General features: G+C 42.6%; 1 protein-coding gene across 8 annotated transcripts in view; it reads right to left on the reverse strand.

The window, feature by feature from the left end:
- Nucleotides 1-15,598, reverse strand: part of ARHGEF28 (Rho guanine nucleotide exchange factor 28) — a 186,951-nt gene that overhangs the window by 131,276 nt on the left and 40,077 nt on the right. For 4 of the 8 annotated variants that reach the window (XM_005288256.3, XM_005288255.5, XM_065550130.1 and 1 more), the window contains exons 3-4: nucleotides 4,557-4,704; nucleotides 1,093-1,386 (exon numbers count right to left, since the gene is read on the reverse strand). The exons of 1 other annotated variant lie outside the window; for it this stretch is intronic. In XM_005288256.3, the coding sequence (XP_005288313.2) occupies nucleotides 1,093-1,386; nucleotides 4,557-4,704 (442 nt within the window). The remainder of the gene's footprint in view (nucleotides 1-1,092; nucleotides 1,387-4,556; nucleotides 4,705-15,598) is intronic. 3 more of the 8 variants (XM_008167521.4, XM_065550129.1, XM_065550128.1) reach the window with 2 other exon arrangements.

Consider the following 15,598-nt stretch of genomic DNA (forward strand, 5'->3'; position numbering starts at 1 on the left):
AGAACACTCCAGAGCAGTATGAAATCCACTATTATCTACAGACATAGTGGAGTTAGAAAAATCTTGAAACAATTCTCACCCAATAAATAGAACGGGGTGAAACTCAGTTGTTTGGTTTCCCAAATGTCTTTTTTCAGCTTAGGTTCACATGGGGTTGCTTGTCCTCAAATTCTGAACAATTTCAAGTACTCAAAACAAAACTCAGCCAAATGTACCAGACTGTCAGTGGAAAACACGTGAAGCCATCAAGTTTCACATGGCTTACAAGCAAAGCTATAAATCAGCTGGGTCTAAAGAAAAAGTTCATGCTCCTCAGCAAACCTTACCCCAGTTGTGTGTTTGTAATGAAACCTGAAACCGACGTTTCACCTGATTTCATTACAAAAGTTTTAGTAATACTGCTCAAATAAAGTACCGTGGCTATTTTTCATTCTACGTTCTTTCAGCACACAATCAGCCACTAAAAAATCCCATGCTTCCCTAGCAGAACATATTAATATATTAATGATGAGTCCATCTTGTACCGGGGTGGCCCTGAAACCTATGGAATACTTATTCTTCAAGGGGTTAATGCAATCCTAAGTGAGGCATCACTATTGATTGTACGGTGTTAAACAATATGCATAGTCACTAGTTAGAGTTCCTGTACTGAGACATTCTTTTGCCTGTTTTATGACATAATTTTTTTACATTTTCTTTTGTTGGTGTAACTTGTTTTTTCTTGTTGTTTTTTTTTAATATCTCATCAGTTTGGAATCAAGGTGGAGACACTTCATTATTATAATCCTTGGTTTTTTTGAAGCACCAAATTTGTCATCAGTTGTAGACAGGCATTATTCATCAAAAGGACTAAATTCACAGTGAGAGTCAAGGTACAAAAGGTTCTTTGACAGACTGAATTACAATATCAATGTGATGCTACAGGAACAAACTGAAGCCTTGATTTCCTTTATGATGGGGAACTTTCGTTTCAGAGAACAGTAAAATAAACTACAGGGATGTGGAATCTGCTATGACAGGTCACAAACACTAGTATGCATTGTACAGGTACAGGCAAATTACAGTTAAAAGCTTTTAAATCAAAAATCCTACCGTCTTCTGAACAATTTCCAAGGACGTTCCATGTAGGTGGCAGCTCTTCATGAGCTATGGCCAGCATCATATCATGATCCAGTGACTGCAAATCTTCCACAGTTAGCCCAAACTTATTCAGTAGTGTCTGGTGACTAGTAGAAGTGACGCAGTCAAAGTGGCTAACCAGAAAATGAGATAACTTGCAAGACAGATTCTGTTTGTAAGTGACATAACAGCAGCCCAGGGTCACAGGTGAATATCCCTTCGTGTACATGACCACAGAGACTGAAACTGTTTCTTGGCATCCATGGCCTGAAATATAACGTAGATTAATCATTAACACATTAGCTACTTTTAGAATATATATTGCGCTTCCCTCATCTCTTTTTTAACCTAAGAAATACTTTGAAAATGTATCTGAAATTACTGTATTTTACTTCCCTCCATTTAAATCCAGTTGTTAAAGGGAATATATCAATCACTTTTGGTCACAAATTTAAAACTGACTATACTGTTAACAAATGTCCTCCCAGTTATACTGATGTATTTGGTTTCAAAACCAGCCTTTCCAGTCCTGGGTACTTTAAGATGGTCTGCTTAAAAACACATGTCAGGTTACAGTAAGTGCTGAATGACCCAATTCAAAAGCATGAGGTGGCTTAGGGCATTTCAGCACCTACAGTAATTTAAGAGGGAAAAAAAGATGTAAAATGGGAAATTTAAATTATCTGAGTCCTAGAATTCCTTTGACAGTCTTGGTTCTACCCTGCAGAGTCCTCAGTATTCATCAGCAGGACTGAAAGTGGGAGACAGGTAGGTGGTCATTGGCAGACCGCATCTGAGCATGGGTGCTAGGTGAACAGATCCCAGCACGCAGATTTGGGGCCATGCACAGCTAGGTACACCTTCAATCCCATACCCAAAGCACATCTGCTAGGTCACAGTGAGCAGGCGTAGGGAGGGGGGAAAACAGAACTGGGAGCAGTGAATGGACAGAGCAGCAGATGTCACCTGCAGGGTAGCAGCTCTTGGCATTTAAATTAAAGATGCAACAGTCATCTGAATGGAAAATTACAACTTCCAGTGTAAGACCAGTATAGATGGTGAGTCGCCCCCAATGGCAACTTTTTCTATACCTCCATTCTGCTCCCCTAGCAAGATCAGCCCTTTATTTGTGACTGTTGTCACCAATCCTGGAAGCAGTTTTTTGGGTCGGAAGCAAGAAAAATGATAACAGCAAAGAAAGGGATTCCTGAGGGACAAGGAATGAGAGCACTGGGATTTATTTTTTTTAACATGGATTTCATACTCACTGACCTCCCCAGAAGCTTTCCACAAATGTATGTCTCTATTTATGCAACCACATTTTTGACAACACTGATTTAAAGCAATTTTAAGTTTTCAATGTATGGCTGGAATTTTCACAGGTGCCCAGCGGTGTTAGGAGCCCACTCTCCTAGACACCTAACTCCCTCAGGCTATTTTGAAAACCCCAGGGTTAGGTTCTAAATGTGAGCTGGCATACTGACATCTTAGAAATATCTCTACAAGAGTTGTGCACTGTCCTTATACATCTCACATGAGTGAACGCTGAAACCTTCTGATACTATTTTAAAGGGGAGACTTTAAAACAATGTAGGTATGCATCTAATTTCTGCATACTACTACAATTGTTCATACAAATCAGTTAACACAAGAAAATGGGCAAGTAAACAAGAAACAGTGATAGCAGTGGTCTTTAAACATAAAATGATACAAAGTATTTTTATTTGGCAACTTTTCTAAGTAAAGTTTTGTTACAATATAAAGACTAAAGCAAAGATTGAGAGTTGAATAATCTCCCATTATCTTCTACAGGAATAGGCAGCAGTTGAGTGTAGTCTATGGCCCTTTAATGTTTTTATTTCTTGTCCACAAACAATTTAAAAACAAATTCATTCCTCTATAAAAAAATTAGTTTGATACCCTGGAATAAAACATGACATTACATTTCTTCCATTTTATTCCATGATAATCTCTTCCCATTTAATTAATTAAAGAAGCAGTCATGGGAAAGCACAGAATTTTTCCTTTTAATCAAATGCCAGTTTTCAGAATCTAAATCTCCTCTAATTATTGCATAAGTAAATAGGAACAAGTAACAAGCAGAGTCTAATGCACTGGCAGATTGTATTTATATCTGCTATTTACTAACAAACGGAAAGTTCACAAGTCATTTTTTTAAAAAACCATCTGTTTCCGTATTAGAGCAGCCAAGGGGATAATCTCTTTTTAAGGCAGTAAGTGGGGTGTTAGGCTAGTCCAAGTTCACACCCTTCATTGTGAAGCACCAGTATCATATGTTTGCATCCCACTCCCCTTCCACATGTATCATCAGCTTAGGCAATGTTCCAAATACAAGCGTGGACGACTTCCTACTACAAGACTTCAAATCAGAAGAGAGAATTAAGAAGTGATGCTCCCCAGTCCTGCTCTCAGGGATGGTGGCACTAGTTGCAAGGTGACTCTAACCCAGGTCTTTACGTAGCACTACATTCATGGGTGCCACACTAATTCCGGAAGTCAAATAAGTATGGGCATTTCTCACTCCACCAAAAACAAGAGGGTTTACTTGCTCACCAACAAGTGTGTTTCCCATTCTTTTTTCTTCCTTCCCCCACAACCCAAAGAAACAAACACTTAAAATGCAGAGGCAGGTCTAGGCACTTAACCTGAACCCTGCCTCCTTGGATCTACCTCCCATAATATAATCTCTTCACATCATTTGTCAAATGATACAATGCAGGCTGGAATTGTCCACAAAACCTCATACCCAGCAAGCCACAGAGCAGCACACATATCATCTAGACCTGGACAAATCCACAATTCTCAGTAAAATCCCCAGAGCAAGCCAAGATTGAAGAACTGGAAGAACTTAACCACTACACCTCTACCCTGATATAACACAAATTCAGATACAACGTGGTAAAGCAGCGCTCGGGGGGGAAGGGCTGCACACTCCAGCGGATCAAAGCAAGTTCGATATAACGCGGTTTCACCTATAACGCGGTAAGATTTTTGGGCTCCCGAGGATAGCGTTATATCGGGGTAGAGGTGTACATCCTAGGATGGCCCACAGACTGACACAGAGGGGTTCTGCAGGCTTCAGAAGTCCAGGATGTCCAGGTGCAAGAGACCTGGGGTGAGACTTGGCTTGTTTTGTAGACGTCACAGAGGCTTAATCATCAAGTCACATCTGAAGATCATATGCACTGTACTGCTCCCCCACTGCAAACTATATATAGTGTTGCAAAAGGCATAAGAGAGCAGAAGCAAGACTAACCACTCAAACTCATCCCCAAAGTCCACCCCACCACGTTTCCCATTATAAAATCTTAATAAGAAAACACAACTATGTCAAAATATCAGATTTTAGTTCACATCAAAAAGGAAAGTGGGGGTGGGAGAGAGAAATAGAAATGTGATATAACAACAGTGCTCACCTGGAATGATGGACTGAAGAGCACTACCATTAATTCGTTCAGCAAACGTTATATGTCTCTGAGTGGATCCATTGTAAACAAAGTAACATTCAGCATCTTCTGGGAGGTAAATATCTTTGTCAAACTTTGCATATACAGTCATCTGTCCCTGAAAAAGGAATATAACTTTGTATACACCCAGCAGTGTTCTAACAGCCAATAAAAGTCTCCGAATATATATTTCAGATTTTAAAAGTTTGTTGGCTATTTTACAACTCTGCAACATGTAAAAAACTGCTATTATTCATCCCTGTTCAGAAGGCAATGCTATATTTATCAAACTGTAATGGATAGGATTAATTTTAAAAATTTTCAACTAATTCCTGTAATCCCAATTCATACCTATAGAAGAATATCAAACTTTTAACCAAGCATAAATAAGTGTGTCAAAATAAGTAGGCCAATCAACCAGTGTACTTTAATATTCATGAGGCCATTCTATTAAAAATATAAAATTTCTCCATTCTGAAATTTATTTTATGCTAATTTATTTCAGATTTATTTCAAATGAAATGATCTTATTGTTAACACTTGGTTGAAAAAAAAAAGCACTAATATCTCTCTAGTATGATTGTGCAAGATCGAAGAAATACGAGGTCCCAGAGATAGCTGCCCTTTTTGTTTTATTTTTTAAATAATCAATAGAAAGTAACAAGCCAAGAAAAATCCACTGTACAATAGCTTCAAAAAAAGCACAGGAAAGGGATCTGAAAGCAGCAAACAATAACAAATGTCTGCAATTTCTGAGGGAGGAAATTTAGATGAAGTTGTATTTCCTAAAAGAGAAGAACAGCTTGCTTCACAAGGGTTGCTGGTTGCTATGATTACTTTTAATAAGCCACAGACAGATTGTCTTAACATGTCACTAACTATGTATTTTATGGAAAACAAATTGCATTAAAACATCACAATCTTTCATACTTCAAATGGATATCTGATCTGCATCTACTCAAAACAGGTTCCTGACTGAGTGAACTAGAAGAGAACTTTTCAAAAGAGTTTCAAAAGATTATGACCATACACCAATATACAATAAAAATATTACATTTATATTGTGCCCTTGATTCACACTTCCTCTGGTGCTTTGTAATCATCACTGAAGAAGCATGCAGTTAAGTACTTGAGGTGTCCCCATAACCATCAGTCCCCCCTCTGCTTCCCACCCCTCTTGATTTTCACTTTAGTTTATTTCTGTGCCTCAGTTGAAAAGCAGAATCCAGAAAGTGCCTCTTAAGGAAGGGCTTCCATGGTACCACACCTCTGACCAAGCCTTCGGAGTGGGCATCATCACCCACTCCTCACTCAAACTTGCCCGAATACTTTGTTTCCCTTCTCTCTGGAAATGAGTGCACAAGTGTCTTAAATAAAAACAAGTGTATAGAAATTAAAGAAAATTAAAGCAAATAGTGTCAGACTACACATCATCTTGTTTAGATACAAGATTTATCCTAAGTTACATCCTAAATGTGAGCAAAGTTTAAAGTCTAGCACACTAAGGCCTGCTCTACACTAAAAAGTTAGGTTAACCTAAGCCACCTTACATCGAGCTAGCTGTGCATGTGTCAACACTTAAATTTAAATTTTTGAAATGCTTTTTCCTGACTGTCCAGTCAGGGGAGCACACCTAGCAGCTTTCCATTGCTGTGTATAACTGCCCAGCTAAAGTGACCAGATGTCCCAATTTTATAGGGACAGTACCGATATCTGGGGCTGTGTCTTATATAGGCACTTATTACACACACACACGCCCAATTTTTCACACTTGCTATCTGGTCACCCTATGCCCAGCTGACCATGCCACTACACACTCAAGATGCGCTCTGGCCTGGAGCACACAGGAGAGATTGTATCTTATGGGCCTGAGCCTGTGCAAGCACAGCTACGGATCAGCTGTAGAAACATGGACATCCATGAGCAGATTGCTTGGGGGATGCAGGAAAAAGGGTGTGGCAGGGATCAGCAGCAGGGCCAAGTGAAAGCCAAGGAACTGCAGCAGGCACATCAGAAGGCCAGGGAGGCCAACAGGCGATCTGGTGCTGAGCTGCAGACCTGCTGTTTTTACAAAGAGCTGCATGCCATACTTGGGGAGATCCCACAACCACCCTGCATACCACCATGGATACTTCTGAGAAGCCCGAGTCTCAGACTCCCTGGCATGAACAGCAAGGACAAGGAAGAGGTGGAAGAGGAAGAGGAGAGGATGGGGGACGGGTGACCGGAGGGGTCCAGCTGCACCGCAAGCCAGGAAATATTTGAGACTCCACCTCAGTCCAGTCAGTCGAGCACAGCTGAGCCCGATGCAGGGGAAGGAACCTTGAGTAAGTGTGTACATTTATTTCCTATTGCAGTGACGGTACTCCCAACTTAACAGGACATGGCTATCAACTTTTCATTAATTTACTCCTACTAGAAGAGGTAGCAATACAACAAAGAGAAGTAGTGTTATCTGCTTTTCATTCCCCTATAGAGTTAGGCAAAGGGGGTCATGCGAAGCACTTTGTTTATGTACACAGGGATCTCCCTTGAGTCCACCTGAGAGACCTCAATTAAACTTTCATGGAGGCGCTCTGCAATCCTCTGCCAAAGGTTTCAAGGGATAGCAGCCCTATTTCTATCTCTGCAATAGAATCCTTTCCCCATGCCAGCTGGCGATAACTTTGGCAGGCACTGTTGCAGTCAACAGACTAGCAGCATACAGGTGCAGGCAGCTTTGAGATGCCAGCAACAGCTGTGCTTTCTATGTATTTGCTACCTGCATGAGCGAGATATCAACTAAAATCACCACCACCTGTGAAACAATGGTGCCAGTATCCAGAGCCATTGCCCTATATTCATAGTTTCATGCAAACAAGCAATTTCCTCCTCATTTCTCTCACATCTGGCGGACTCTATTCACCCTGGCAGGTGCAATGAGTGGTGCCATGCACAAGCAATCCCAAGCAGAAGTGTCAATCAGCATGTTTTGTATAAAACTTTTGGGAAGCAAAAGTAGGAAGTTCTGAATCTGAACTTTTGCTTTCTGTAGTGCCTATGCTGACAATGGTATCTGTGCATGGTTTATCTGTAGCTGCTGCCCTTGTGGCCTGGAGGGGTTCTCCCTCCACACTTGAGCCAGATAAAGAGAGGAAAGAAGCAGACTCAGGATGACCTGTTCAGCAAGATCCTGCAACCCAGTGCTGTATCAGAGCATGAACAGAGGGCCTTGAGGCATAGGTGCCAACTCCGTGGGTGCTCTGGGGTTGGAGCACCCACGGGGAAAAATTAGTGGGTGCTCTGCACCCACTGGCAGCCAAGCTCCCTTCCCTCCCCTGCCCCACCTCCTCCTCCCCCACTGAGCGTGCCGTGTCCCCACTCCTCCACCTACCTCCCAGCACTTCCCACCTGGCTGCCGCCAAACAGCTGTTTTGCAGCGTTAGCCTGCTCCGGGGGCGGGAGGGGCGGAGAGGAGCAAGAACGTGGTGTGCTCAAGGGAGGAGGCGGGAAAGAGGCGGGGCCAGGACGGGGATTTGGGGAAGGAGTTGGAATAGGGGCAGGGAGGGGGCGGAGTTAGGGTGGGGACTTTGGGGAAGGGGTTGGAATGGGGGCAGGGCCTCATGGAAGGGATGGAGTTGGGGCAGGGATGAGGGTCGAGGGGGGTCAAGCACCCAGGGGAAAGAGAGGAAGTCGGCACCTATGCCTGGAGGATGAATAGTGCAGACTATGGAGAAGGAAAGAGCAGAGAGGAGAAAGGTCCAGGAGTCCCAGAGGAAGAGGCCAGGGAGCTGCATCAGGACATAATGGGGCTTCTCTGGCAGCAAACGCAGATTCTGCCGACTCTTGTGGACCTACAGATTCAATCTCAGGCTCACCTCCCTTTAAAGCCCATGGAGAACTGCAGTATAGCACCTCTCTACATGCCTCCCTCCAATATTCCACATGGCATCCCTGTCCCAACCACTCCACACTGGGGGACATTAAGAACAATCACAGCTTCACACACACTGACCTGTGAGAGCCACGACTGATGCACGTGTAGCTAAAATAGACATGACTGTTCCTTCCCCTTCTCTAAACTCTGTGATATAAATTTATTAAGGTTTTAATATATTTGTTTTTAACTTGCACAGAATTTTTGAAGTATTTTCATCACTCAATAAAACTCTATTGTTTGAAAAACAATTAATCGCTATTGGTTCCCAATATATGCTGCAGAATGCCTGATGGTAGTGAAAACACCCACTTAGCTGTACTGGTATACTTTGACACAACTCATAGGATGAGTGACACATGCAAGGATACAATCATAAATGTATAACAAGCACCACAAAATTAATAGATGCATTGACAATGTTATATTCATAGATGTGCATGTACCACATAATTCCTAACAGATCCCCAAACTGCAGGGCTAGCTAAAGCATAGTACACTACAACACATTACTGTGGCTCACTGTTAAAGTGCTCTTTCAAAGCCTCCCTAAACCATTGAGCCACTGTATGGCTGTTCAAACTCAGCAGACAGCTGCTCCACCTTCACCCTCTATCCTGTGGCAACTTCTTCCCGTTTGCTTCACAGATATTATGCAGGGCACGGCAGGTAGCTATAACCATTGGACTACTTTTCTCAATGAGATCCAGTCTTGTCAGTAAACAACGTCAGCATCCCTTCAATTTACTAAAAGCCAAGTTTCCAGAGTGTGATCTCCAATTGCTCCTCCACTGTCAGTGCAGCTCTCATTCTAGAGTCCCTGTGTTGGAGGGCTGAGGTGAGCTCAGCTCACAGATCTAGGAATATCCAAAAGTCCTGCAGCCACTGCTCATCATCCCAAACCTGCATTATGATGCAATCCCATCAGTCAGTGCTCATTTCTGCGGCACACCATTATTTACAGCTGCTCCGTGAATGTTATCAACAATTTTGAACTGGTTCTTGCAACATCCCATAGCAATCTACCCTTGAAGAAATCGCCACGCTCCCCGTGGCTCTGCAGATACCTGAGGATCGCACATCCTGTGCTTATAACATTCATGACAATAGCGCAGAGCTGTGCAGACTCCATGCTTCTGTCAGAGATGGCGGACAGCGACAAATCCCACTCGGGTTTGTGGAATTTTTCAAAACAGGCTTGAAAATTATGGGATAGGAATGGCATTATGGGGTAGAGAAAGCAGCATGATTGAAACTTGACCCCGCAATCCCAGTGACCCCACGCAACTCATTTCTGCCTCACCATGCTTTGCCAGAACTTCCCAAAAGTTGGACGGTACCTACCCTTGGGGCACCGCACCATGCACTGAAACAAGCACTCCTAGTGAGTATGTGCAGTGCCAACACAAGGAGCAAAGTATGCAAGCACACAAGCCATATACTAACTGCAGCAGCTTTATGCCAAAGTAACTTGTGTCACCAAAAGTTTGTAATGTACACATGCTCTACAAACATACGTGTCTGTTCCTACCCTCATGCTGACAGCTCCCTCAATCTGCTAGCATATGAGGGCGAGCCTGAAACGTTACTGTGCCTGTGAAGTGCTTTCTCCTACTTTCCTTTGGCTTGTACTCCTTTGTTTATACTCAGCAAACTGTTGATGTTTAGGTGTGAACATCCCACATCCTGTTTTAACCACGAGCTCCAACTTTGTGACTCACTTCTCTGGATGGGAGGATAGGGACTGAACCAGTCCCTGGCATAACTTAGAGCACCTCAGGAACAGCTTTAAGTTACACCTGAATGCCTATGTTTTCTAAGGGGTGATCCAATGAGATCACTGGAGCACAGGGAAACTTCAGCTATGTCCCCTTTTCCCTGGCCTCTTTTCCCTGTGCTAGTTCTGTACCACCTGGGGATTCCCCTCAGGCACGGCCAGCTGGCTGGATCTGCCCACTTTGCAGCAGCAGACTGGAACAAGGGGGATGCAGCATGACAGCACTTCTAGTCTTATCAATCTACTCTAATTTTAAAATGCAGTTTATTATTATATCCAGTGGCCAACATTGTTCTTTCCTTTAAAAACACTTAGGTTAAATAAAGATAGAAGAAATATCTAGGGAACACTAATCATATTATTTGATGCTCAGGATTATTTGATACTCAGAATTTTCACGACTACTCACCAAAACAAAAAGAAGGGGGGAAAAAGGGAAAAAAGAGCAGTGGGCAGCTGATGGATGTAGGATAAGATACTGATTTTTCATGGCCTGTACCTTACTGAGGAAGAATCTGCTTAATACTGTAAGGAAAGACTTTATAGGAAGAAGGCATCTTCGTAGCTACATTGTATCTGGAAAACATTTGGGTTATTCATTTGGAAAATCCTGCAATAGGAAGACTTCACTATGTGTTACTACAGAAAATTCAAGATGCTAGGGAAAGTAGCTTTTAGAGAAGGAACTGGAGCCCCAGATTTTCTGGTGATGGCTGATTGGTGTGGCATTGGATCCAGGTACTTCACATACGAGTTTCAAACTTCTCTTTCCTCCCTTCACATCCAGATTCTTTCTTCATATCTTCCTGCTTAATAAAACAAAAATCTACTTTTTAGTCTTTATTCTCTCTGGTAAAACCCATGTCTACCGTAGTAATTTTGTGTCTTGATTACAGTAAATGTCTCTTCTCCAATAACACCCTCCCTCTCCTTTTCCCACCTGATTCTACCCAAAATACTGCTGCTAATATCATTGGAATCTCCCACTGCTCCATCCATGTTATCACCTACTCACCACCTTGAATCCCTTCCATTGCTTTTTATCTCTTACTGCCTCATATACAAGCACCGTTGACTCATCTTCAAACCCTATATAATTATGTCCCTTCTGCATTTCAGTTCATTTCCTTCTTTATTCACCATCTCACTCCATGCTACTCCCAATCCTCTCCTCCTTACTGCTCCCTTGGTCACATCTACTCTTGCCTTTGCACCTTATATCATGCATCTCCTCTGCATAGCACAGTTGCCCACTTCTTGTCTATCAAACAACTCCTCTTCAACTGGTCTCATCAAGGACTGAATACACCCTCTTATCTGCACTGTTGTCCTGTGTTAGACTGTATGCTCTCCAAGTCAGGGACCTTATTGTAGTCTATGTTTTATAAGGTTCATGTACTGTGCTATAGACCTGCTTAATATTATTTCCATGTTAGCTTCGATAACTTTGTTAAAGTTAAAGCTATGTTAGTTATACCTTGTGACTAGAAAACGTGTAATAAAGGAAACTATTGCTGCACTTCAAAATGTATTTTATTTTATTTGGGTAATTAGAAATGTCTTGATTTAGTGCAAACTACTTGTGATGCAAAGCTGTTCCTATGTGATGCAATGTCAGTCAGCTAATGGCTATGTTTCAGTTACTTTACAGCATTTGATTAGAAGGTTGCTAAGCTTGTAAGTGGAATCAGTGTGCATGTCTCAGAGCTCTGCAAAACTGGTAGGAAAAGTTTCACATAATGTTTGCCCAATTCATTCCTCATGTGTTCTAAACCTGACATTTATTTTTTAATATCAGCACTCTTCATACAGTGATTTGAAAACATAATGCACCAGATAACTGCCAATGGGGGCTGCGGGAAGCGGTGCGGGCCAAGGGATGTGCTGGCCGCCACTTCCCGCAGCCCTCATTGGCCTGGGACGGCCAGTGGGCGCTGCCATTGGCCGAACCTGCGGAAGCGGCAGGTAAACAAACCAACCCGACCCGCCAGGGGGCTTACCCTGGCGAGCCACATGCCAAAGGTTGCCAATCCCTGCTGTAAACCTTAAACTCATGGGCAGATGTACATCCTGAAAATCAAGGATATTTCAAGGTCTGTTTCAGACACTACGGTTGAGCAGTTTTCCTTATTGACATATTTATTCTGCACAAAGGGTACATTTTTAAGATATAGAACTGATCTAAAACTACTAGTGTTCTTTTTAGGTACCAAAACCCAAACTTTAAAAAACCACACAGATCTCTCCTCTACTGAAAAACTGGCCAAGCGGCCTGAATACAAAGCAGCTTTGATACTGTGGACAGCACAGAACTTCTCTTGGCCAGATTCCTAGGAACTTGTATGGTGCTTAGTAAATCGATCACATACCCTCTTGACACTACTTTCACAAGTTCATTTGTCTATTGACGATTCAAACTCTCTCTTTCCTTTCCCCCTGCCAAGCACGTCTACGTTGTTTCCTGATTAACAGGGAAGAACATGGTACCAGTAGATCTTCATTGTTCATTTATTCATGCATAAAAATATGTTCAATCAACATATCTAACATGCCCTCCCCACCCCCCAGCACCCACCAAATAAACTCAGTCCCCTGCCTTCTTGTCCTTCCGTCTCTTAGGCAAATGCCTAGGAAAGGGGCCTTGCATCATGCCTGAATACTCAAAATTTAGGCCTGGCAGACCTATGTGGGAAGCAAGCTCCTGACCCAAGGGCCATCTCACAGAAAACACCCTGCCATCATCCTTCATATGTTTCCATTCAGGTACTATAATCTGAACATCTCAGTTGCCCTGGGAGCACATGGTGAGAGAGGAGGTGTCTCAGACCACCAGGGCCCTAGCCATATGGAATTTCATACAACGAAATCAGAACCCAGAAGTGTACACAGAAGTCAGACAGAAGAATGCAGTTTTAGACAGGGTTCCTGCAAGTAGCCCCAAGAGCAGTCACATTCTGCACAAGCTATAGCTTCCAGATGGTCCTCAAGCTAATTTCCATACAGAGCATATTGCTGTAGCAGTCCAATATGGAAGGCACAAAGGCACAGATCACTGTGGCAGTATCTGGATCTAGAGAAAGCTTTGCAAATGCCTAACCAGATGCAGGTGAGAAAAGGCTGTGTTGACCACCAGTGCTACCTGGAATTGCAGAAGGAGCCAGGGATTCAAGCTGACCCATAGCTTACAACCCACTTGGATACACAGTAAACTGAGCAAAGTCCTACAGTAGCAGGGGCAGGAACCAACACGGCCACCTCCTCCAGACCTTCTCCAAGCCTCTTACCATCAGCTCCAACATATCAAGATTCAGCCACAGACCACCTGCTGTCGTCCAAAAATTGCTTAATAGAAAAAGCCATAGCATTTAGAGAAGATGGGTGAAATCCTGGCCTTCTTTAAGTGAATGGGGATTTGCCCTGGACTTACAGAGTGACAGGATTTCACCCTATAATTTTAAGCATGTTCTCTCTAAAATAACAAAGAGCATCACCAAGAGTTAGGCTGGATTTCATTGTTTAAATTCAATTAAAATATTACTGCAAACTATTAATAGTTTATCCAGCTGAGAAGCAAGAGTTACATTTTCAAACATACATACACGATGGACAGAGATCTGATCTCAATTCATTGATAATACTGATGTAAATCAGGAGCAATTCCATTGACTTCCCTTCCTTGTGAATGAGTACAAAACCTGGCTCCAGACATACACGTGGCAGAAAATACAGAGGCAAAACAGATTTTCACATTGAACCAAAGACCTTCATAACTTGTGCAAGCAAGTACACAAATGCTCAAAGAGTTTTAAGACACCAAAAGGAATGGACAAAGTGTGGGCTGGGCTAAGTTACTGAGCATTTATAAAGATATGTGCCGAATTCTAAACATTTTAAATCCATGACTAAGCAATTGTGACATTGATTTCCTCTATTTGGGGCTTAAAAAACAGAGCACACCTCATATTAGTGAAAATGCAGCCATGTCACTGGAGCCAAAGAAGAGATTAGAAGGGTTTATGCATCTAACAGGATTTATAGAGCCAGGCATTCTCTTTCTTTTAATCAAATAGAAAAAACAGGTTTCACACACATATAGATTGATTTAGGCAGTGTGAGGAGTTGGATAGTAATTTACAGCAGGGATGGGCAAACTGGTTCTTGCCAGCAGCGGATTAAGGCAAGCTTCCTGGAACACCAAGTTCTGAGCCTCTGGTTTGGTGGAGGCCTCTGAATTTTCAAACCAGGGAACTCTAAACATCTGCCACCAACAATGTGAGAGCAGCAGCTCATCTCTCAGAATGCTGAGTGAGCTGTTCTATAGTCAGCTCCCTCTATACAATTATCAGAGAGGTCAGCACAAAGACTCCGCAGTGTTTGGGAACAGCTGGGTCTTCTCCTGCTCACATGGGAGGCTGCAGACATGCCCCTGCCCATGAGCAAGGGGGAGGGAGAATAAGGGAAACACACTAGAGCTGGGGAAGAGTAACTTCCTCAGGACTGAGAAGACAGCACTAGCATTTTCATGGGTCTGGACATCACTTTGTCTTAAATTACCCCAAGTTCTTATAAAGTAAGGAAAAGTTTGAATTTCAGGCCTTAATCCTGCACTGAACCAAAAGCTTTTTTTCGTCTTTGGACTGATTTGGTTATATTGTCACCTTCCTTTCCTTCTTCCTTTCTTTTCACTTCACCCTCCTTCTTTGGTTGAAAAAAATGCAATGCAAAAGAGATATCCACTTTGCTGTATTTGAGTAGGGTTGCTACCTGTCCAGGTTTTCCCAGGATTGCCCCTTTTTTGAGATAGCTGTCCCAAGAAATACATAGGGGTGCTCAGTATATACTGATAGCTGTCTAGTTTTATGGGATCATCCGAGATGTCCCCCTTTTTTGGACTTCAGGTGTAGCAACCCTTCAGCATGCACTGCAGGTTGACTCTGCCAAAGGATTGCTGCCGCTGGAGTTGGTTCTGATTAGCTTCATGGGTGGACACTCCTATCCAAAACAAGAGTGCCTTCTTCCTATTTACCATAACCCCATGCAACAAATTTGGAAGAAGAGTCACCTCAAATGGAGTTAATCAAGAACAGTTCCATATGCAGATAAACCCTTACTCTGGAAATTAAGCATTTGGTTCCCACTCATATTTGCCTGCACATTTGCCCAGCTGCCTTAACAAATCTAGCCTTTACTATGTAAGGAGACAATTAGACAATTACAATCCTATTGATCTGCCCCTAGCATGAGTCCTCCTAAAACTACCCGACAAATGTTTTCACTGAACTACATGAAAAGAGGATTGTTCTTTTAGGCATATCTTGA

Source organism: Chrysemys picta, chromosome 6 (assembly GCF_011386835.1).
Source record: "Chrysemys picta bellii isolate R12L10 chromosome 6, ASM1138683v2, whole genome shotgun sequence".
NCBI lineage: Eukaryota > Metazoa > Chordata > Testudines > Emydidae > Chrysemys > Chrysemys picta.